We start from the raw sequence: 23497 nt of genomic DNA on the forward strand, positions 1-23497 counted from the left end.
GCCCGCGGGCCAAATCCGTCCCGCCAGGCCTTGCAATGTGGCCCGCACCGCGATGTCATCACTGCACTCCGCTGCGTTTCCATCACAATGACAGTTTATGACTGTTCAGTAAACCATTCGGCCCGCGATTTAGGCTGGATTTTAGATTTTGGCCCCCTCTCTGATTGAGTTCGACACCCCTACTCTAATCTGTAATCATTTTACCCAGACTTATTCCTTTTGCCTACGTATTTCCCCATGCCTATAATACCCATTTTTATTCCTTTTGCATCCCATTCTTATTCCTCTTTCCTATTTTCCCACCTAATCTTATAAGCAGCTGGCTTATGGGAGGAGACAGGTAAAGCAGATTTTCTTGAATGACCTGCTGCTCTCCCATACAGCTGGCATTATTGGAATAAACCACTCATATGTGATTCAATCCTGTCTCTGCTTAATTGGCTCAAGTAGTGACAGGCAACCTGGGCCCATTTGTTGTCCCTTTAAGATGTTAAACGACAGGAAAAACGAGCAACATACATAGTAAGAGACAGCCATGAGTCCCATCTGTGGATTGTCAAAAGTTTTAAAGTTGGCACTTTATTTTTTGTTATTCCTCACTGGAGGATATTTTTTCCATTGCTCTTCAGTGAGTATGGGAGGGAGGGAGGGAGAGGGGAAGAGAGGAAGGGAGAGAGAGAAACATCAATGTGAGAAACACATTGACTGGTTGCCTCCCAAGCTTGTCCCCATGGAGGCTGGGGATCAAACCTGCAGCCCAGATACGTGCTCTTGACCAGGAATTGAGCCTGAGACCCTTCAGTGTGTGGACCAATGCTCTCACCACTTAGAAACACTGGCCAGGGCAAAGTTGGCACTTTATGTATTTTTTTTATTTTTTAATATATTTTTATTGATTTCAGACAGGAAGGGAGAGGGAGATAGAAACATCAATTATGAGAGAGAATCATTGATCAGCACCTCCTGCACGCCCCTACTGGGGACTGAGCCTGCAGCCCGGGCATGGGCCCTTGACCTGAATCCTTCAGGCCACAGGCTGACACTCTATCCACTGAGCCAAACCAGCTAGGGCAAAGTTGGTACCTTAAATGAAGAAAAATATATGTGGAATACCTAAATATTTATATGTAAATTTTCCTAAAATTTATTTTTACCGCAAAGTAACAGTTTTTGTATATTTTATTAATTCCATTAGGGTTTTTTGTGTGTTACTTATGTCATTTATTTCCATTAGTTTTCCTGGCTCCTATTGCTTGCTATTCTCTTTGCATGTAATTTCGTGGATTTTCAGTAACTTCTTCCTCTGGTAACGCAGACCATAGGCTGTCATTTATATATATATATATATATATATATATATATATATATATATATATATATATATATATATATACATACATACATATACATACACTAATAAGAGAGAAAATGCTAATTGACCATACCTTCACTACGCCCACAGCCAATCAGAGTGAGTATGCACATTAACCCAACAAAGATGGCGATTAATTTGCATATGCTGAGGGAGGGAGGAGTGAAGACTTGAAGACAGCATAGAAGGAAGAGGGAGGGAAAGGAGAAAGCATGGGCGGGGTGGGCGGGGTGGGCGGCAGCTGTGGTGGCAGCGGGCGGGGCGGCCTCTTACAACGGCCCCTAGTGTGTGTGTGTGTGTGTGTGTGTGTGTGTGTGTGTATTTTTTTTTTAATTTAGCATGACTATAACTGTATTCCTAAAGAAAAAGTAGAGAATACAGTTAAACCTTAGCTCTTGAAAGTAGTCTCCCATCTCGAACAATTCAGTTCTCCACCAAGTTGTTCACGGGAAAAATGTCTCCACTTGCTAACAAAACTTCAGTTCTGAATTTGACGGCCCTCTCCTGTTGACACATCAGCATGACAAAAAACATCTCCTAGCCAAAACCGGTTTGGCTCAGTGGATAGAAAGGTCCCAGGTTCGATTCCTGGTCAAGGGCATGTACCTTGGTTGCAGGCACATCCCCAGTGGGGGGTGTGCAAGAGGCAGCTGATCGATGATTCTCTCTCATCGATGTTTCTAACTTTCTATCTCTCTCTCTACCTCTCTGTAAAAAGTCAATAAAATATTTTTTTTAATTAAAAAAAAAAAGCATCGCCTAGGTCCAAACAAAGGAGAGAACGCAAGTCAGTTTACCCCTAACCCTCCAGGTGTTTAAATCTCAGGAAATTGTGCTGTGAATATCTTCATAAGTGTTTTTGTTTTGTTTTGCTATTGTTGCTGGTGAGATGGATGGTGAGCACAATTTTAAAACATAAAGAGGCCATCAAGTGCATTGATGCTACTAAGGGTGTGAAAGTGCTCACAAAACAAACATGACAGACAATTGAAGTAGAGAAACTGTTGTTTTGGATAAATGAAAAGCAGTTTGTTAATGAAAGCATTTCTGAGGCAATTATATGTGAAAAGGGGACGATGCTGTAACCCTGGAAGGAGTGCTGAAAGGGATTTAAGACTAGTAGGGGTGGTTTAATAAAGTTAAGAAAAGAAGTATTTGTTTATAGGTTAAACAGGATATTAGATGTACTGTATATAAGAAAAAAATTAAACAGGGGATCATATAGGGAACTAGAATGGATTAATTCAACTTACATGATTTCTAATGAGAAAGATTGATTTGGTTTTCAAACAAATTGCTTCTCGAATAGCCTTCCAAAATGAAGTAAGTTCCAGAACAGGGGTTCCACCGTAATCATTGCACCCACAAGCTTTCAACCTGAAATAAACATAAGACATGTGCTCACACAGTTTTTAATCCATAAGCACATTCTTCATATTCCTCTCCCCATTTTCTCTTCATCAGGCAAACTACAGGAAAGAACCTGGCAAGGCAAGGTTATTTTCACCCAGAGTCAAAAGGATATCCTTCTAAGACGGTTTAAACAAAACCCCTACCTTGATACAGCTACTAAGGAACAGTTGGCCAGAGAGATTGGCGTTCCGGAGAAAAAGATTCGGGTAAGCATTAGCTTTCTATTTCATTATCTATCAGAGTCAAGGTGAAGAGAAAAGGTGGGCTCAGCACTGTCAGGCATTGTATGGTACGCTTCCAGGTTTTTCTGTTATTATAACTTTATTTTTTTTAAAATATTTTTTATTGATTTTTTTTTTACAGAGAAGAAGAAAGGAGAGATAGTTAGAAACATTGATGAGAGAGACATAGATCAGCTGCCTCTTGCACACCCCTACTGGAGATGTGCCCACAACCAAAGTACATGCCCTTGACCGGAATCTAACCCGGGACCTTTCAGTCCACAGGCCAACGCTCTATCCACTGAGCCAAACCGGCTTCAGCTGTTGTTATAACTTTAAAAACAAAAGGGACAAGAACTCTGTTTATATCTTTTACCAGTGGGGGAAACAATTCACTGATGGAAGAAGAATATATTAATGTAGGCTCTCTCATAGGAGATACTTAAAATCAATTTTAGCAAATATAATAAATTAGATCACTATGATAATGATATAGTATTAAATATTGGAATATATACTGCAGAATAATTATCCTATCTAATAAAGAGGAAATATGCTAATTGACCCTCATGCCATTGCAAAGATGGTGGCATCCACAGCCAATAAGGAGGGAATATGCTAAATGACTGTCCCACCCTCAAATATGGCAGCGCCCACAACTAATGAGGGAATATGCTATACCCTCTCCAATCAGGGACCCCTCAAGGGATGTCCAACTGCCAAGTTAGGCCTGATCTCACATCCCTCTCACCATCCAGGACTACTGGCTCCCAACAGCTTGCCTGCCTACCTGCCTGATTGCCCCTAACCACTTCTGCCTGCCAACCTGATCACTTCCTAACCACTCCCCTGCCAGCCTGATCGACGTCTAACTCCTCCCCTGCCTGCCCAATTGCCCCAAACTGCTCTCCCCTGACAGCCTGGTCGCTCCTAACTGTCCTCCCATGCAGGCCTGGTCACCCCCAACTGCACTCCCCTGGAAGCCTGATCACCCCTAACTGCTTTTTCCTGCTGGCCTGGTTTTCCCCAACCGCCCTTCCCTACAGGTCTGGTCCACCTTAACTTTCCTTCCCTGCAGGCCTCGTTGCCCCCAAATGCCCTTCTCTGCTGGGCCATCTTGTGTTCACATGGTGGCAGCTATCTTTACCACATGGGGTAGTCATCTTGTGTGTTGGAGTGATGGTCAATTTGCATATTACTTTTATTAGATAGAAATATATATATATATATATATGTGTGTGTGTGTGTGTGTGTGTGTGTGTGTGTGTGTGTATATATATATATATATATATATATATATATATATATATATATATGCCTAATATGGTAAGTGTCCAACCATTCAACTGTTTGACCGGTCACTATGATGCTTACAACCAGGAGGCAAATGCTCTGACTGGTAGGTTAGCTTGCTGCTGGAGTCCAGCCAATCATGCACCACTGGGGTTCCTTGACCTGGTCTGCATCCTCTAACAATCTGGGACCCCTCAGAAGATATCAGAGAGCCAGTTTCAGCCTGATCCCCACAGGACAGGTTGAGGGACCACCACTGGTACACAAACCCATGCACCAGGCCTCTAGTCTAATTATAAAAGTAAAACATTTAGCAATCATTAGAAAGTACATTGTAATTTTGACTCCAGTAATGAATAAATGAGCAAAGAGTTCACCTTTTTAAAAGAATGTTTTTATTGATTTTATTATAGAAAGAGAAAAAGGGAGAAGGGTAGATAGAAATATTATTATTTGCCCCCTTCACTTCCTTTATTGGGAATTGAGCCTGCAACCTGGGCATGTGCCCTAATGAGTGACTTGTTGGTTCATGGGTCGGGGCTCAACTACAGAGCCACACCAGCTGGGCAGAGGTCACTTTTTATGTTAGTGACGAGTTTCACAGTGAGTTGTACAGGGTCTCTAGGAGTCTCCTTACCTGTTGCTGAGTATAGGATAAAGTAAGTGAAAGTGTGGACACATGTTAGTCTAACTCTTAACTAATTCTAACTCTTAGCTAATTCTATTCCCCAAATTATTTTCTAAGATCACATCCATATGTATTGAGTATTTATGAAGAGATAATGGGGGCCAAGAAGACTTTTAAACATTGAAGGCCTACTGTAAGAGCAAGAGATCGGAGGAGAGAAATACTGATCTCCTTTGAGAAAACTGACAGTGTCTTTTAAATCAGGGAGATCTACTTTGGGTACTATGAAGATGACCATAAAAGAAATATTCATGAGTTGAGATTGTGTGCTTCCTGAATTGTATGCTAATAGTTACATCATTCCTAGGATAATACATCACCTTTTTCTGATGGTTATTATCCCAATAGCAGTTGATCAAATCAGCTTTATTTAACTGCATTGATACTTGTAGTGACATAGTTTGGGTTACATGAATATCATGTCTTTTCCTATTTAGACTTGGTTTAAAAACCATAGAACAAAACTGAGAACATTGGGAACTAAACCGTCCTCAGGAAAAGACCACACCCAGGAGCAGCACCAGCATCAGCCTAGGACTCAAGGTAAGAATCCACAGATCCAGCCAAAACCTGTTTGGCCTGCAGCCTGAGAGGTCCCAGGTTCGATTCCTGGTCAAGGGCATGTACCTTGGTTGCGGTGGTGTGCAAGAGGCAGCTGATCGATGTTTCTCTCTCATCGATGTTTCTAACTCTGTATCCCTCTTCCTCTCTGTAAGAAATCAATAAAATATATATTTTTAAAAATCAATAAAATATATTTTAAAAAAATACAAAGAGCATCTTTGATGAGAAATGTTAAAAAAAAAAAAAAAAAAAAAAAAAGAATCCACAGATCCAAAGGCATTCTTCAGTGGGTCCCTTTGAGAGCAAAAGCAATTCTGCATGTTGTGTGCAAATTCTCCACAAAACGTCCTTATCTTAGGACCTAGTCACGCCTTATTCTAGGAACCCTAGAGTCAGAAATGTAAGCACAGCCCGCCAGTTGGCTGGGACAGGCAAGTTCTCAGCAAACAAATCTCTGGGCCTTTTGGCTCTGCTCCTCTAAGCCTGGTGTCACCTCAGGGGGTTCAGAGAGAGTAAGTTAAGGTCATCTCAAACTTGAGTTTCCACATCATATGTGAAAACTGTCCTAGAGACCTGACCAGTTTGGCTCAATGGGTAGAATGTCAGCCTGAGGACTGAAGGGCCCCAGATTCGATTTCAGTCAAGGGAATGTACCTTGGTTGTGGGCATATCCCCAGTGGGGAGTTGCAGGAGGCAGCTGATCGATGTTTCTCTCTCATTGATGTTTCTAACTTTATTCCTTCCTCTCTGTAAAAAAAATAAAATAAAATAAAAAAATCAATAAAATATGTATTTTTAAAAAACTGTCCTAGAAGCCACCAGAAAAGAACAGACATCCATCACAAGCTCTCAATCAAACATACTAGTTCAAGCTTTTGACAGAAACCGATTACCTAATACTGCAACCAGGAAAATATTGGCTGAACAAACAGGCATTCAGGAATCAAGAATTCAAGTAAGTTCTACATCTGACACCAAATACCTCCTATTATATTGCCCCTCAAAGATTGCTGGCAAAGGTTTGCCCTATTTTGAGTTATCAGGCATCAAGGGACAAAGATAATGGAGGGTAAAGAGCACAATTTGATTCCCAGTCAGGTCATATGACGGGTTGCAGACTCAATCTCCAGTGTGGGGCATGCAGGAGGCAGCTGATCAATGATTCTCTCTTATCATTGACGAGAGGCCCGGTGAATGAAAATTCATGCACTGGAGGGAAGGTCCCTCAGTCCGACCTGACCCCTTCCCTATTCTGGGAACCCTGAGAGATGGAAGGCAGCCTGGCGACCAGGGTAAAGTGATGCCCCATCACACCTTTGCTGTGGCCACTCCTGTCAGCGTAAGCCTCGGCCAGCCCTGGTTACCTGTGCCTCAGGCCGGCCCTGGGTGGCTGGGCAGCCGCCATCTGAGGCTCACCTGCACCTCGGACCAGTCCTGGGTGGCTGGGAGGCTATGAACAAAAAGACATGAAATACATAACTACCAACAAGTGAATCTAAAAATCAAGTGAATAAAAAATCTGAAAAACAGAACGGACTGGTGAATATAATAGAATCAGGGACATAGAAAGAGAGTGGACTGACAATTCTTAGGGGGAAGGGGGTTTGAGGGGTGCAGGAAGAGATTGGACAAAAATCTTAAACTTATGGCCGAAACCGGTTTGGCTTAGTGGTAGAGCGTTGGTCTGCGGTCTGAAAGGTCCCAGGTTTGATTCCAGTCAGGGGCATGTACGTTGGTTGCGGGCACATCCCCGGTAGGGGGTGTGCAAGAGGCAGCTGGTCAATGTTTCTCTCTCATTGACGTTTCTAGCTCTCTATTCTCTCCCTTCCTCTCTAAAAAATCAATAAAATATATTTTTTTAAAAATCTTACACCTATGGATGAAGACAGTGGCAGGGGGTAAGGGCATGGGGTGGGGTGGGGAATCAGGTGGGGGGAATCAGCTATGGGGAGGGGAGGAACACCTATAATAATCTGAACAATAAAGATTTATTATATAAAATAAAAAAATAACATAGGACATATGCCTTTTCAGCCAGTTTCAATTCATCTGTTGGTGAGTGTGCTATGACCTTAATTTATGTGTATGTTTGTGTACATATACATGTATATGCATACACACATACACATAATGAACACATATTTCATACAGATATATTAGGGCCTGTGTTAATATTGTCTTTGTTTTACACAGTATGAGAAATGGTGCCAGAATTGCTTAACTTATGATGTCCATGTCTCTTTTTTTCCTTGCATACACGTGGTTTCAGAACCAAAGATCTCCATACTCAGGGCAGAGCAGAAGCAAGCCTGTGAATTCCTTGGTAGAGGGCCCAAGTGGGACACCGGATCTGATAGTTCAGCAGCACCAAACCAATCTGACCCTGGTCCCATGCTGGTCTCTTCCTTCCTCCAATGTTTTCAGCAATAACCAAACATTTCTACCTGCTCTACCCCTGTCCCATGTGTCTTCTGTCCCTTCTGTGAACCAAGGACCAAGTGTGGTGATGGTGCAGCCCATGCAGGCTGGGCAGGGAGGAGAGAACCCTCCCTCTACTTGGACACTTACAAACCTGCCAATACCGCTGACAACAGGAGGGAGCCTCTCCAGTGCTCACAATCCTTTCCAGCTCCAAAACCAAGAAAAATGCCAGAATCACAAAGAACAGACTGCCACAGGAGTACTACAGTTGCAGGACAATTCTCAGCCTCATCCTGACCACAGAATACACCAATCACAGGATCTGGATCAGATGGACATCTCTTCCATTGTGCAATGGTACGATGAGTGGTGCCAGGCTGTGATTGCAGAATGGGACCCTGGGGAAGGAACACAGAGCCACACAACACACAGCTCAGCTCGAGACCCATCTCGTTCCTTCGGCTAATTGCACCAACAATATTTACCTCAAGCCTTTATTTTACTTTCTTGTTAATCCTCACCCACGGATATTTTTCCATTGATTTTTAGAGACAGTCGAAGGGAAAGGGAGAGACAGAGAGAAACACATCAATTGGTTGCCTCCCATACATGCCCCAACTGGGGCTGGAGATTGAGCCTGCAACTGAAGTATGAGGAAATCAACATTTCCAGGCTTTTTCCATGTAATGCAAGGCTCAATTTCAGAAGGAAGACATCATTCTCATAGAACCTGGTCCAGGCCTTCTTTCTTTGGAAGCAGAATCAGTGCAATTTAAAGGACGATAAACATGGGGGAGATAAGAGATCAACCGAAGGACTTGTATACATGCATATAAGTATAACCAATGGACACAAAACTTTGGGGAGGGAGGGTATGTATGGGAGGGGAGGCAATGTTAAAATATGTACACAGATAATAATTTAATAAAAAAATAAAAATAAATAAATAAATAAATAAATAAATAAATAAAGGATGATAAACAATGAACTCGACTGAACATAAACTGTGCACCTATGGATGAGGACAGTGGGGGGTGGGGAGGGGGCGGAGGTGGGGTGGGGTGGGGTGGGAACCTGGTGGAGGGGGGAAGAAATGAGGAACCTTTGTAGTAATCAATAAAGATTGATTTAAATAAATAAACAAACAATGAACTCATGCCCTATCCAGTTTGGCTCAGTGGATAGAGCATCAGCCTTCGGACTGAAAGATCCCGGATTCAATTCCGGTCAAGGGCATGTACCTTGGTTGCAGGCACATCCCCAGTAGGGCAGCTGATAGATGTTTTTCTCTCATCAATGTTTCTAACTCTCCCTCTCCCTTCCACTCTATAAAAAAATCAATAAAATATATTTAAAAAATGAAACAAAACAATGAACTCATTCTGTTCAGGATGAGACTAATGCAGGGGAAGGAGAAACCACTTGGAAACCTAAATAGAAGTTGTACTCTGTGTTGTGGGCAGTGGTTATCTTCTGTACTCATTTCACTGAGTAAAGGATTGTTTCCAAGCACCATGCCTCTAGGAGCACCAGGACATGAGGCAGTGGACACATCTGTCAAATCCTTCTGAGCAAACGCTTTTAAACTGATAAACATGACTTCTTCCCTGTAATCAACATGTCCACAGTGTCCAAAAATCAACACATGAAATAATTATACCATTCATGGAATAATTCTCAAATATGTATTCAGTTGTGTCATGTTTTGGGTCAGCAAGTGCCGGAAACCAATCATTGTCTCACTAACAAAAAGAAGCTGGTCAACCTTGAAGCTCTGAAAGGTCAGAGCCAACCACACCCTATCTAATTGAGACAATAGTAACTGAGGCAACTTCCCCATCTTGTAATCATGTAAATCCTTACTGATATGATAATCTGCTTATTACCTGCCTAAGGGCTGTGGGTGTTTCCCAAAGCTGCTTAAGGGTAATGGGTGTATCCCATAGCAGCCTCAATAAAAGGGGTAGCGAGGCCAGAGCCTAGAGAGTCTTCCCACAGGCGGTTGACTCCCGCCTGGCCCCCCTTTTGTCCCAAATTAACTCTTTTCTAGTCTCTCTCTTCATTTTAGTGTGTGGCCTCCTCCAGAAACCGGACCCTGAGTGGGCCCTAATCACGCGGGCCGTGTTAAGCAAGGAAGCGGGGTATATGTCCTCTAATTTCCACACACAAGCTGAAAGCCACTCAATAGCACTCAGGCAGACAGATATCCTCAAGCAGGTGCCTCAGGACTCTTATTGATGGCACGTGCTGAAATGGAGATATGGGTGGGATACTCACACCTCCTGTTACACACGTGATAGTTCCTGATTGTTTCAGATTGGCTTCTCTTCTCTTTGGCTCTCAGCAGTTCACCCTGTTTTGCCATCTTTCACAGTCTTAACACAGATCTCTTTGCTCCATCCATTTTGCGAATGACCTAAGAGTTCTAAAATGGAAGTACTTTATTATCTAAATAATGAGCAAAAGTGTCAGTTCCTTTATGATTTTTATACCTAAAAGTTTTTGTGAATACAATCACTTATTGGAGACTCAAATACAAAGTTCCATTTATTTTCTATAACAAAAGCAACACAACAAAAAAATTCATTCGCTAATTTTTAAGTCTAACACAACCATAGCACAAAACTATCCTCAACAAATGGAAATGCATTATTACTAGTAACCAAGTAAGACAATTCTTGAGACTCTTTAAACAAAACTAGGAAGGTAAAGAAACACGTCAGATGTTTGACTAACAAGGACTCAAAGAAGAGAACAGCCAAGGAGCAGGGTCCCCAAATATTAAGTCAGCAAAGGAAACACGGGGTTTTCAAAGTAGTTGGCAGATCAAGGTAAACTTTTCCATTAACTGTCGGGTGATTTTAGAAATCAGAGCTCACTGGGGGATACAAGGGTTTTGGGTAATCCATGCTCAAAACCTTGTAATGAAATCTTTCCATATTTCTAAATCCTTGACTTAGAATCTATCACAATCTAGAGGAGCTTCTCCCAAAGGATAGAAGGCTCTTTATTCACAATGCCTGAAAAGACCCGACCTCCAATTTTCTTCCTTTGGGTTACTAATTCCTGTACAATAAGATACAGGTTCCATTCCAAAAAAACATTACTATGTAAACCAATCTTTCCTTCAAGAAACAGATACTGCCAGGTACAGCTCTAAATATATCCAATATCTTTTATTTTTATCCTCCTACACAACGCTGCATGGCTACAAAATCTTGGACTTGCAGAGCAATGACAGCAGTTTAGAAGATGTGTCAGTTCCAACATAAAAAAAAAAAATCTCTGAAGTTCAATGGTCACAAAATACCACTTCATCTGCCACACCTCTTTTCTTTTCTCATTATCCTGTCAATTATTTCTTTCGGAATTCAATTCTCCGCGCTACATTCTGAGCACCAAATTTTTTGACCAATGTATCTCTGGCATCCTCGTCACCTTTTTGCAAATCTAAGTCATCCTGTCGAGACCAAATGGGATACCCATCAGTCCTCTGACCAGACTCCAAAAAGGAGGTGGTAGCCTCCACCTCACCACTATTCTTTAGGAAGGCTTGTGTAACTGTTGACAGATCCAAGTTAAACTTTTCCATTAACTGCCGGATGATCTTAATTGCAGCTCCCACTTCCGCTGGAGAAACTTTTCCTTCTTCTTCCTCATCAGGCTGTGTTTCTGAGTCTTCTTCAGGGGTGGGTGGATCATCATCACACATTGTTATGTGTATTTCAAAATCAGGGCTTTCCTCCACCTAGAGAAAGTGATAAAACTAGTCTAATTACCCAGTTACACTTAGTCTTGCAATATCTGGTCTCTCCCATTACCATCTCCTTGCCCTTTTCACTCCAATCACACTGGGCTTCCTTCAGTTCCGCTAATATGCCATTTCCTTCTTACATTTATTTGTCTTGAATGTGTGTATGTATGTGTGTGTGTGTGTGTGTGTATATATATATATATATATATATATATATATATATATATATATACACACACACACACACCCACACACATACATATGTGACAACAGGGTAAGAAAAATGTGTGTGCAGGTGAGGTGTGTGTAAGCGCAAACATGCTTCTGTATGTATGTATATATATAATTATCTACGGTATCCCAAAAGAACATTAGAAGCTCCACTGAATATGAAAAAAATATATGTGCATACACTTATGTGTATATTTTTGCATTAGATTATTTGAAGGGGTTTTGTGTGGTTTTTTAAGAGTATTATTCTTTTGGTTTGTTTTATATATTTTTTTATTGATTTCAGAGAGGAAGAGAGAGGGCAAGAGAGAATCATTGACCACTGTCTTCTGCAAGCCCATAACAGGAGCCTGTACTTTTTTTTTCCATTAGAAGATATCTGTTTTTTTGTTTTGTTTTCCATTAGAAGAGATGTTTTTTATCTCTCTCTCCCTCTCTTCCTCTCTGAAATCAATACAAAAACAAAATAAACACACACACAACATTGCTGTATTAGGGTCTCTAAACTATATTACTATAGCCACATTATAAAGTATGTTATGTGAGAAGAGACCTATGTAGGCCTTGTTTGGGAGTTGTTGAGAGCATTTGGAAGTTTATGGAAGTTAACCTATGTAATATCAAATAACAAAACAAAACTCAGATTACACAAGGCAACAACCCCCAAATTCTGCCAATTCTTATGCATTCTTTCACTCACCAATTACAGAAACTTTCAATTATTTTCCTGATTTAGATTGAGGCCTGACCACTTTTTGTAAATTAATAAGAAAAGTTAATTTAAAAGACCCTTTTTCCCCCAGCCGGTTTAGCTAAATGGTTGAGCTTCGATCTATGAACAAATCATGGTTCAATTCCCAGTCATGACATATTGCCCATATTGCAGGCTCAATCCCCAGTGTGGGGCATGGAGGCAGCCAATCAGTGACTTTCTCTCATCAGTGATGCCTCTTATCTCTCTCTCCCTCTCCATTCTTCTCTGAAATCAATAAAAATATTGTTAAAAATAAATAAAATATCCTTTTTCTGGGAGAAGATATGCATATATAATTTGGAGGGTTTTTTTTCAATCAATTAAACTCATTTTAAAATTATATTTATGTTCCTGAGAAGCATAAAAACATTATCATAAAATGCTAAATTTGAAAAACTTATACTGAGATGAAAGTACTAAAAATGGGATTTTTATACTGTTTAAAATAGGAATTCGCCCCAACTTTTCTACCTATCCCCCTCAAGCTTTCCTGTCAAAAAGCAAAAACTACAATCCTGGAACCTAGATCAGTCACACTTTCCATTTCCTTCTTCCACCTTGAACTTCTCTCTTACCTTTCTGGGCACTGGGTATATAAAAAAGGTAGATGGGATGACCCAATTTCAAAGGAGAAGAATGCAGATACAGAAAAAAAAATGAGTTAAATCTAGTTAACATACCACAACCTCCTCAAATCCCCGGGTGGCTTCTATAAGCATTTTTTTAACTGTTTCTTCATTCTCCTTGATCTCTTCCTTTACAAATTCTTCTTCTTCCTCCTCTTCCTCTTCTTCAGGCAAGTCGGGAGTTCTCTTATTCTGTGGTTCTATTACAGAGAAGAGCAGCAATAGATTAGAATGAGCCTCTTTTACAGAAAACAAAAATGCTGTGAGCTCTGGACCAAAAGTAAGCCTGTACTTTTTTTTTCCATTAGAAGATATCTGCTTTTTATCAGAAGGAGAAAAAAAAAATAATAAGATGCCTATTCAATAATTTCTGCTCTTGCTTCTGAAAAATTATACTATCCAAATGGTGGTAATTTTCCTAGATCCTGATATGTAAAATAAAAATACTCTTCAAGTTTAATGCATTTTTTTATCTTGTATTAATGGATTATTCAAATTAACAAAACTGGAATAAACTGGGTACTTTGGAAAGCAAATCCTGAGGTGGAGGTTACTATATAAGGTGTTTATCAGAGAGCATGCCTGGGAAAACACCCATTGAAGTGAAGAAAGCAGGACGGGCAGAAAAAAGTTGAGCTGTGAAAGAGTGCCAACAAGGCCTCATCTGAAGCAAGAAAGTCCTTCACGGTTAGCCCAGTTGGGGCAAGGGAGCCAAAACTTTAAAACTGTATATAGAGCCCTAACCAGTTTGGTTCGGTGGACAGAGCATCGGCCTGCGGACTCAGGGGTCCCAGGTTCGATTCCAGTCAAGGGCATGTGCCTTGGTTGCGGGCACATCCCCAGTAGGAGGTGTGCAGGAGACAGCTGATTGATGTTTCTAACTCTTCCTCGCCCTTCCTCTCTGTAAAAAATAAAAATGTTAAACACACACACACACACACACACACACACACACACACACACACACAAAAACCACTGTATATAGATCAGCCACTCAAAGACTTTAGGCAAGGCAGCTCTCCTAGCTGTTGAAGGCTGATCTGGGCACTATACCAAAATCTACCATTTACCATCTACACAAAGGAGGGCCGCTAAACCTAAACATCCTTTCGGTTCCTTTTTATTCCTTGTTCTCCAAGGACTTTACTTTGCTCTCTTTTCCACTTAACAAATAAAGACTGCTAAGGGGCAAAATGAGGGAGTTTTTGTGATGGAACTGTTCTATATCCTGATTTTTGGTGATGGTCATACAAATCTATGCATGTTAAAATGCGTAACTGGAAAATGGTACGACAGTTCCCCAAACTATTACACATAAAATTACCATATGCATGAGCAATTCCACTTCTGGGTTTCTGCCCCCAAAAAATGAAAGCAGGGTCTTAAACAGATTTTACTATACCCATATCCATAGCATCATTATTCACAATAGTCAAGAGACAGAGACAACCCAAATGCCCATTGATGGATAAACAGATAAACAAAAAGTGGTTTAGATATACAGTGGAATATTATTTAGCTTTAAAAAGAAATGAAATTCTGACAAGACATTATTCTAAGTGAAATAAGCCAGACACAAGAGGACAAATATTGTATGACTCCATTTATATAAGGTACCTAGAGAGATCAAATTCAGAGACAAAAAGTAAAATAGTGCTTGTCAGGGACTGGGGGGAGAGAGAAATAGGGAGTGTTTAATGGATATAGAGTTTCAGTTTTAGAATATCAAAAAGTTATGATATGGCCAAAACTGGTTTGGCTCAGTGGATAGAGCGTTGGCCTGCGGACTGAAAGGTCCCGGGTTCGATTCTGGTCAAGGGCATGTACCTTGGTTGCGGGCATATCCCCAGTAGGGGATGTGCAAGAGGCAGCTGATCGATGATTCTCTCTCATTGATGTTTCTAACTCTCTATTCCTCTCTCTTTTCTCTCTAGTAAATCAAAAAAATATATATATAAAAAAGTTATGATATGGATGTACTTAAGGCCACTGAACACTTAAAACCAGCTAAATGGTAAGTTTTCTGAAATGTGCATTTTATCACAATCCTATATAAATAATAAAAGGCTAATATGCAAATTATCCTCTTGACAGAATACAAGAGACACATAGTGAGAAGTAAGTCTCCTTGTCCACAGCCCTTCACCCTGGCTGGCGGCACCCTCAATCGGCCCCAATCAGGGCAGGCTGGCAGGATCCCACCCATGCACAAATTTGTGCACAGGGCCTCTAGTAAAAAACTAAATTTTAAAAATGCATAAACTGCCTGGACAGAATGGCTCAGTGGTTGAGTGTCAATCTATGAACCAGGAGGTCATGGTTTGGTTCCCAGGGCACATGCCCAGGATCTGGACTCAATCCCTAGTGTGGAGTGTGCAGGAGGCAGCCAATCAATGGTTCTCTCTCACCATAGATGTTTCTATCTCTCTCTCCCTGTCCCTTCCTCTATGAAATCAATAAAATATATATATTTTTAAAAATGCATAAACTATACACAAAAATAAGTTAATTTTCTTTTATATAATTTTTAAAAATAGTAATGTTAAAAAGCCTTATCTTTTGGAGATAATGATGAAATAAATAGATGGTGCCTGGCATTTATTAGGTCTAGTAATAATTAATGTCGTTTTCTAATATTTTTAAATCGAATTTATTTAAACAATACAACAAAATTTAATCAACAATATAGTTGCCGTTGTTTTCTACTACTTGTGCCCAACGCTCAGGAAGCATTTTAATCCCTCTGTTGTAAAATTCTTGTGATTTTGATGCAAAAAATTCGGTCAATGCATTTTTGAGGCGTTCTGCATTATTAAATTTTTTTCCAAGAAGAAAGTTTTGCAAAGAACGAAACAAATGGTAATCGGAAGGGGCAATATCAGGAGAATATTCAGGTTGAGGGAGAACTCCCCATTCCAACTGGCGCAGTTTTTCAGCAGTGATTCTTGCAGTATGCGGTTGTGCGTTATCGTGGTGAAGAATTACACCCTTCCGATTAATCAGCGCGGGTTCTTTTTCTCTTAAAGCTTGGGCTAACCTTTCCAATTGGGCACTATACACTGCACTTGTAATGGTTTGGGTAGATGGTAGAAGTTCATAATGAAGAATTCCTTTAAAATTCCACCAAACACACAACATCACTTTTTTCGCATGCAAGTCAGGTTTTGGCGTGGGCTGCGGAGCCTCATTTTTGTCCAACCATTGAGGCCGCCTTTTCAAATTAACATACAGCACCCATTTTTCATCTCCGGTAACAATTTGCTCTAAAAACGGCAAACGGTTTTGACGAGAGAGGAGCGAACTGCAAATTGTGACTCTTTGATTACGGTTGTTGTCAGTCAACTCATGAGGAACCCATTTTCCAAACTTTTGGACTTTGCCAAGTGCACGCAATTGATTGGAAATTGTTTTTTGTGAACAATTGAAAGTTGTCGCAAGCTCTTGTTGGGTAATTTGAGGATTTTGCACCAAAAGAGCTCGAAGAGCTTCTTGATCAAAATTGGACACACGGCCTCAACCACTCTTGTCATCTAACGAAAAATTTCCCTCGCGAAATTTCTCAAACCAACGCTGGCATTTTCTGGCGCTAACTGCATCTTGACCAAGAGCACTACAGATGTTTTTTGCAGCCTCACTTGCTTTTCTTCCTAATTGGAACTCGTAAAGCATGCAGTGCCAAATATGCTCTTCATCCGCCATCTTCTTAGCCCTAGTTTTGCAACAAAAACCAAACCAAACACAAACTTTTTCAAGCAAAACTTGTTAATTGCACTTCACACGTTCTGTAGATACCACGTGTTTGAAGGTTATGTCAATACAAGTCAACGCCAAGCAAGATTTTAAACGAATGTTTAAAAACGACATTAATTATTACTAGACCAGATACTTCAAAATAATACCAAAAGTCTGCCGGCTGGAGTGGCTCAATTGGTTAAGCATCATCCCATGTATTGAAGGGTTGCCAGTTCTATTCCCAGGCAGGGCACATATCTGAGTTGCTGTTTGATTCCTGGTCAGGGAGTGTACAGAAGGCAATCGGTAACTGGTTAATGTTTCTCTCTTTCTCTCTTCCTCTAAGCATGTCCTCAGGTGAGGATATAAATAAATAAATAATCTCAAAAATCTGGATTGAAAGGAATAGATGTAAAAAATTGACCAGGAACTACAATCAGGTGAAGTTGGGCAATGAGTACATGCAGTATAGTTCATTATACTATTCTACTTTTGTAAATGTTTGAAATTTTCTATAATAAAATGAATAAATTTCTATAATAAAATAAACAAAGAATGAGTTGAAGCAACATGCATACACAAAGACTTCAAGGTCTCTCATTAAGTTAAAAACAAACAAACTGCAGAACTGGTTTCTAGTATACTAGTATTATCATGAGCTAAAAGTGCACATAACAGCCGAAACCGGTTTGGCTCAGCGGTAGAGCGTCGGTCTGCAGAATGAAAGGTCCCAGGTTCGATTCCGGTCAGGGGCATGTACATTGGTTGCGGGCACATCCCTGGGAGGGGGTGTGCAAGAGGCAGCTGGTCGATGATTCTCTCTCATCGACGTTTCTAGCTCTCTATCTCTCTCCCTTCCTGTCTGTAAAAAAAACAATAAAATATATATTTTTTTTAAAAAGTGCACATAACAAAGACAATAGTAATGGTTACCTCTGGGAGAGGAACCAGGGGAAAGGGTATATAGCAAGGAGACTTACTTTTCACTATGTGACCCTTTTGTATTCTGTATATCTATAGGATAAATTCCTAAAAGCAATATTGCCTCGGTTAAGGGAATAAGCAATTTAAACAATGCCTTTCAAAGAAATTGTATCAATTTCCTTCTATTAACAATGTAGTGCTGAAACCAGTTTGGCTCAGTGGATAGAGCTTCCACCTGTGAACTGAAAGGTCCCAGGTTCGATTCCGGTCAAGGGCATGTACCTTGGTTGTGGGCACATCCCCAATAACGGGTGTGCAGGAGACAGCTGATGTTTCTGACTCTCTATCTCTCTCTCTTCCTCTCTATAGAAAATCAATAAAATATATTAAAAACAAACAAACAAACAAAAATATGTAGGAGTGTACTTGCTTGCATATACCACACTAACTTTGGATATTATTCATTTTGTTAATTTTTGCCAGATTGATAGATAAAATATGACATTTCCTTGCTCTAGTTTACTTTAAATACACATACATACATTTATTATTTCATAGTTTTCATGGGTCAGAAGTCCAGGTATGGCTTATTTGGTCCTCTGTTCAGAGTGTACTTTACTTTTATTTAATAACCATTATTTCTACCTTTGTAACAATATGAACAATAAAGATTGATTTTAAAAAAAATCTTTAAAAAAAAAATAACCATTATTTCTGCATTGTTTATTGCCATTTATTTCCTTTTCTGGAAACTTCTTATTCCATTTGCTTTGCTCATTTTTCTACTAGATTTTCTTTTTAAGTTACTAGCTTTTGCAAGCTCTTTGGACAGTAAGGAAACTAACTCTTGCAATGTATTGGAAATATTTTTCCAGTTTGCCTTCTAACTTTATCATGAGAAGTTTTTTATTTTTTTTAATTAAAGTATGTTTTTATTGATTTTTAGAAAGGGAGGAAGAGAGAGAGAGAGACAGAAACATCGATGAAAGAGAAACAATGATCTCCTGCATGTCCCTTATGAGGATTGAGCCAACAACCCAGGCATGTGCCCTGACCAGGAATTGAACCTGGGACCTCTTGGTTCATGGGTTGTCGATCAATCACTGAGCTACACCTGTTGGGTAAAACTTTTAATTTTAAGTAATCAAATTTAGAAAATGTTTCCTTAGTCTTCTCGGTTTTAGGATTATCACCATGCTAATATTAAAAAGTATATTCAGCAGAAACCGGTTTGGCTCAGCGGTAGAGCGTCGGTCTGTGGACTGAAAGGTCCCAGGTTCGATTCCGGCCAGAGGCATGTACATTGGTTGCGGACACATCCCCAATAGGGCGTGTGCAAGAGGCAGCTGGTCGATGTTTCTCTCTCATCGATGTTTCTAGCTATCTCTCTCCCTTCCTCTCTGTAAGAAAATCAATAAAATATATTTTTTAAAAAATAATAAATAAAAAAATAAAAAGTATATTCAGCCCTAACTGGTTTGGCTCAGTGGATAGAGCGTTAGCCTGTGGACTGACAGGTTCAATTCCGGTCAAGGGCATATTGGTTGCGGGCACATCCCCAGTAGGAAGTGTGCAAGAGGCAGCTGAATCGATGTTTCTCTTTCATCGATGTTTCTAGCTCTCTATCTATCCCTCTCCTTTTTTCTCTGTAAAAAATCAATAAAATATATTTTTAAAGTATATTCACATTTTCTCTTAGTCACTTTAGGATTTTAATTTTTACATTTATATATCTGATTATCAAAATACTATTTTGAGTGGGTGAGTCAGCCTAATTTTGTCCTAAGTCAAAAATGGCTTGCCAGTAGTCCCAACACCACTGATTTAAAAGCAAGATCCTAAATGATATACTATGCCCACACACCTAGCCCTGACCTGAGAATGCTCCCTCTCATTTACTCCATTCCAGCCACAGTGATTTCTTTGCTGCTCCAAGAAAATATTTCCACCTCAGGGCCTTTGCACTTATTCCCTCTATCTGGAACATTTCCTTAAATAACCACCTGGCTTACTCACGTTTTCTCTGGTCTTTGCTCAAATATCAGCTCATCATTGTAACCTTCCCTTTAAACCTATAGAAAACCACCTCCTCCCCAACCTTTACCCTGATTTCTCTCTGTAGCACTTACCACTTCCCAGCTAGCATGTTAAGCTCCATGACCACAGGGACTTTTACTTATTGTTACGTCCCAGCAGGATAACAGTGTCTGGCACTCAAATCTCTGTTGAATGGATAAATCTGAAATGTCACTTTTAGCATAAACAAAATTCTACAAAGCATACAAGAAGGAGAAATAAATTTTACCTCCCCAGACTTCAGCTGTCACATAAGAGAAGGGAAGTAGAGAGAAAGCAAGCTTCTTTAAACAAATGAGTTTGTCACTCTAAGTTCCAATAGCCATTATTATGTAAAAAGTGAAGTGACATAAAGCCTTTGCACTGAGCACTAACCAGTCCTGCATCTCAACCTTCAACTGACTTAAAAACTCATTTCTTGGCTTAATGGATAGAGTGTGAACCTGCAGACCAAAGCGTCCCAGGCTCAATTCCAGCCAAGGGCACATACAGGGATTGTGGGCTCGACCCCCAGTGGGGAGCGTGCAGGAGGCAGCCAATCAATGATTCTCTCTCCTCATTGATGTTTCTATCTCTCTCTCCCTCTTCCTTCCTCTCTGAAATCAATAAAAATATATTTTTTTTTTAAAAAAAATTCACTTCACCCATGAGACCAGGAAGGACTTTCAATAGCCAAGAACCTTCTTATGTGAATACACATTCAATTAAGCCAAAACAGAAAAATAAACTAATCTAGCTTGCCTGTAAAATGGTTTATACTGTACTGAGTTTACCCGAACACAGGAGAAATGTGTCTTTAAACTGACAGATGCCAGAAGGCAGTGGAATTGGGGGGGGGGGGGGGGCCTGGCAAAATAGATAAGGGGGACTAAGAGGTATAAATTTCCAGTTTTAAGTCACAGGATGTAATGTACAGCACGGCAGGGATTTTCAACTTTTCTCATCTCACGGCACACATAAACTACTAAATTCTGTGGCACACCAAAATATATGTTTTTTCCAATCTTATAAAAGAAAGGTACAATGTTGATTCATTCACACTGGAAAGTTACTGTTATGTTGGCTGTTGTCATTTTATTACTTGACAATCTAAGGGAAAAGAGGTCAGTGCCTGACTAGTCAGGTATTGCACGTTTTTGAAAATTCTTGCAGCACACCAGTGTACAGTCAGTAACCTTGTACGGAGATTAAATGTATGGTGATCATTTCATAATGTACACAAATATCTAACCACTATGCTGTACACCTGAAACTAACATAACACTGTATGTCACCTATAATTCTTTTTTTTTTTTTAAATATATTTTTTAAATATATTTTATTGATTTCTTAGAGAGGAAGGGAGAGGGATAGAGAGTTAGAAACATCGATCAGCCACCTCTTGCATCACCCCCACTGAGGATGTGCCCGCAGCCAAGGCACATGCCCTTGACCGGAATCGAACCCGGGACCTTTCAGTCCGCAGGCAGACGCTCTATCCACTGAGCCAAACCAGTCTCGGCAATATAATTCAATAAATAAATGATTAAAATAAAATGGGACGACTCTCCAAAACATCTCTGATAGTTACCCACGAAGCTGGTTTCCCCCGTTCCTCTGGGGAAGAAAACTGTGGACAGCTAACTGATGAGTAGAGAGAGAAAATTTTCTAGAGACAGCACTTTTTTTTTTTTTTTTACACCCTTTGAATACTAAATGATGGCTATATCCTAATTATTGAAAAGGGAAATTGACTGAAACCGGTTTGGCTCAGTGGATAGAGCTACCGCCTGCGGACTGAAGGGTCCCAGGTTCGATTTGGTCAAGGGCATGTAACTTGGTTGCGGGCACATCCCCAGTGGGGGGAGTGCAAGAGGCAGCTGATCGATGTTTCTAACTCTCTCTCTCCCTTCCTCTCTGTAAAAAATTCAAATATTAAAAAAAAAAAAAAAGAAAAAGAAAAAGGAAATTTAAAATATCAGGAAATGGTGTGATTTTACCCGGATGTCAAAGGGGGTTGGATGATGACACCGAAGCCGCCAAAAAGGTCGCCAGACGGAACGGGGATGGAGGGCTCGCCCCCACCAGCCCCAGCACAGGCTGAGGGGACCCCCAGGCTTAGGGGACGCACAGGCTGAGGGGACCCGCAGGCTGAGGGGACCCGCAGGCTGAGGGGACGCACAGGCTGAGGGGACCCACAGGCTGAGGGGACGCACAGGCTGAGGGGACCCTCAGGCTTAGGGGACCCCCAGGCTGAGGGAACCCCCAGGCTGAGGGGACCCGCAGGCTGAGGGGACGCACAGGCTGAGGGGACGCACAGGCTGAGGGGACCCGCAGGCTGAGGGGACGCACAGGCTGAGGGGACCCGCAGGCTGAGGGGACCCACAGGCTGAGGGGACGCACAGGCTGAGGGGACCCGCAGGCTGAGGGGACCCACAGGCTGAGGGGACGCACAGGCTGAGGGGACCCCCAGGCTGAGGGGACGCACAGGCTGAGGGGACCCCCAGGCTTAGGGGACGCACAGGCTGAGGGGACCCGCAGGCTGAGGGGACCCGCAGGCTGAGGGGACGCACAGGCTGAGGGGACCCGCAGGCTGAGGGGACGCACAGGCTGAGGGGGCCCAACCTCCGCAGCGCCAGGCCTCACCCCCGCTGTCGGCGGCCTCCGGGTCCTCCTCCGCTTTGCGCTTGAGCTTCTGGGAGGCCGGGCTCACGGGCGCGTCCCCCAGAAGGTACTTGTGCTCCTGGCCCCGCAGGTGCTTCAGGTAGCGGTCCTTCAGGGACTGCCACGAGTGCTGCGTGAGCGAGCTCCTCTCCATCGCCTTCCACAAGGCGTTGCCCGTGACGGAGCTGGCCGAGCGGGCATTCTCCTTCACGTAGGTCAGGATGGCCACGTCGTCCGCGTCGGTGAAGGCGATGCGCCCGGTGAGCGGCGGCGGCCCCCGTTCGGGCTCTCCGGCGGCGGCGCCGCGCTCGGCCGGAGCCCCGCTCTTCGTCTCCGCCGCCGGGGCGGCCGCCGCGGCCGGGCCCAGCCGATAGGCCTCCAGGTCGAGCCTCTCGTTGCGCTCCACGCAGTCCAGGATGTACTGCGTGGAGATGAAGTCGCCCGACGCCTCGGCCGCCGCCTCCCCGGGCTGGGCCAGCAGCACGGCGCCCGGCTCCTGCACCCGGCACAGGGTGCCGCCGCCGTGCAGGATGAGCGTCGAGAGCCGGCGCTTCGCCGGGCTGGGGCGCACGTAGAAGGAGATGGAGCTGCCATCTTCCCTCAGGAACAGAGTCGAGGAGTGCGTGGGCCCGTTGTCTTTGCCCACGTCCATCGCCTCCGCCATCGCTGGACGCAGAGACCGGGAGAACTTAGGCACCGAGCGCCACGGGACGAACCACAGGTACCGCTCCGCTCCAGACGATGCGAAGCTCCTCAGTGCGCCTGCGCGGCGGCTGCGAAGCCCC

General features: G+C 42.1%; 2 protein-coding genes across 2 annotated transcripts; one reads left to right on the plus strand and one right to left on the minus strand.

The window, feature by feature from the left end:
* The first annotated feature begins 2261 nt into the window (after positions 1-2261).
* On the plus strand, positions 2262-8438 carry DUXB (double homeobox B). Its single transcript, XM_036441228.1, has 5 exons — positions 2262-2268; positions 2837-2991; positions 5425-5530; positions 6364-6508; positions 7811-8438. Exons 1-5 carry the CDS (start codon positions 2262-2264, stop codon positions 8436-8438), a joined length of 1041 nt encoding a protein of 346 aa, XP_036297121.1.
* Positions 8439-10506: 2068 nt separating this feature from the next.
* Positions 10507-23465, minus strand: LOC118720780 (TERF2 interacting protein). Its single transcript, XM_036441081.2, has 3 exons — positions 22695-23465; positions 13392-13537; positions 10507-11720 (listed from the first exon to the last, which is right to left on the minus strand). Exons 1-3 carry the CDS (start codon positions 23374-23376, stop codon positions 11328-11330), a joined length of 1221 nt encoding a protein of 406 aa, XP_036296974.1. The 5' UTR covers positions 23377-23465; the 3' UTR covers positions 10507-11327.
* Positions 23466-23497: the final 32 nt, after the last annotated feature.

The sequence above is a fragment of the Pipistrellus kuhlii genome, unplaced genomic scaffold, assembly GCF_014108245.1.
Source record: "Pipistrellus kuhlii isolate mPipKuh1 unplaced genomic scaffold, mPipKuh1.p scaffold_m20_p_17, whole genome shotgun sequence".
NCBI classification, from domain to species: domain Eukaryota; kingdom Metazoa; phylum Chordata; class Mammalia; order Chiroptera; family Vespertilionidae; genus Pipistrellus; species Pipistrellus kuhlii.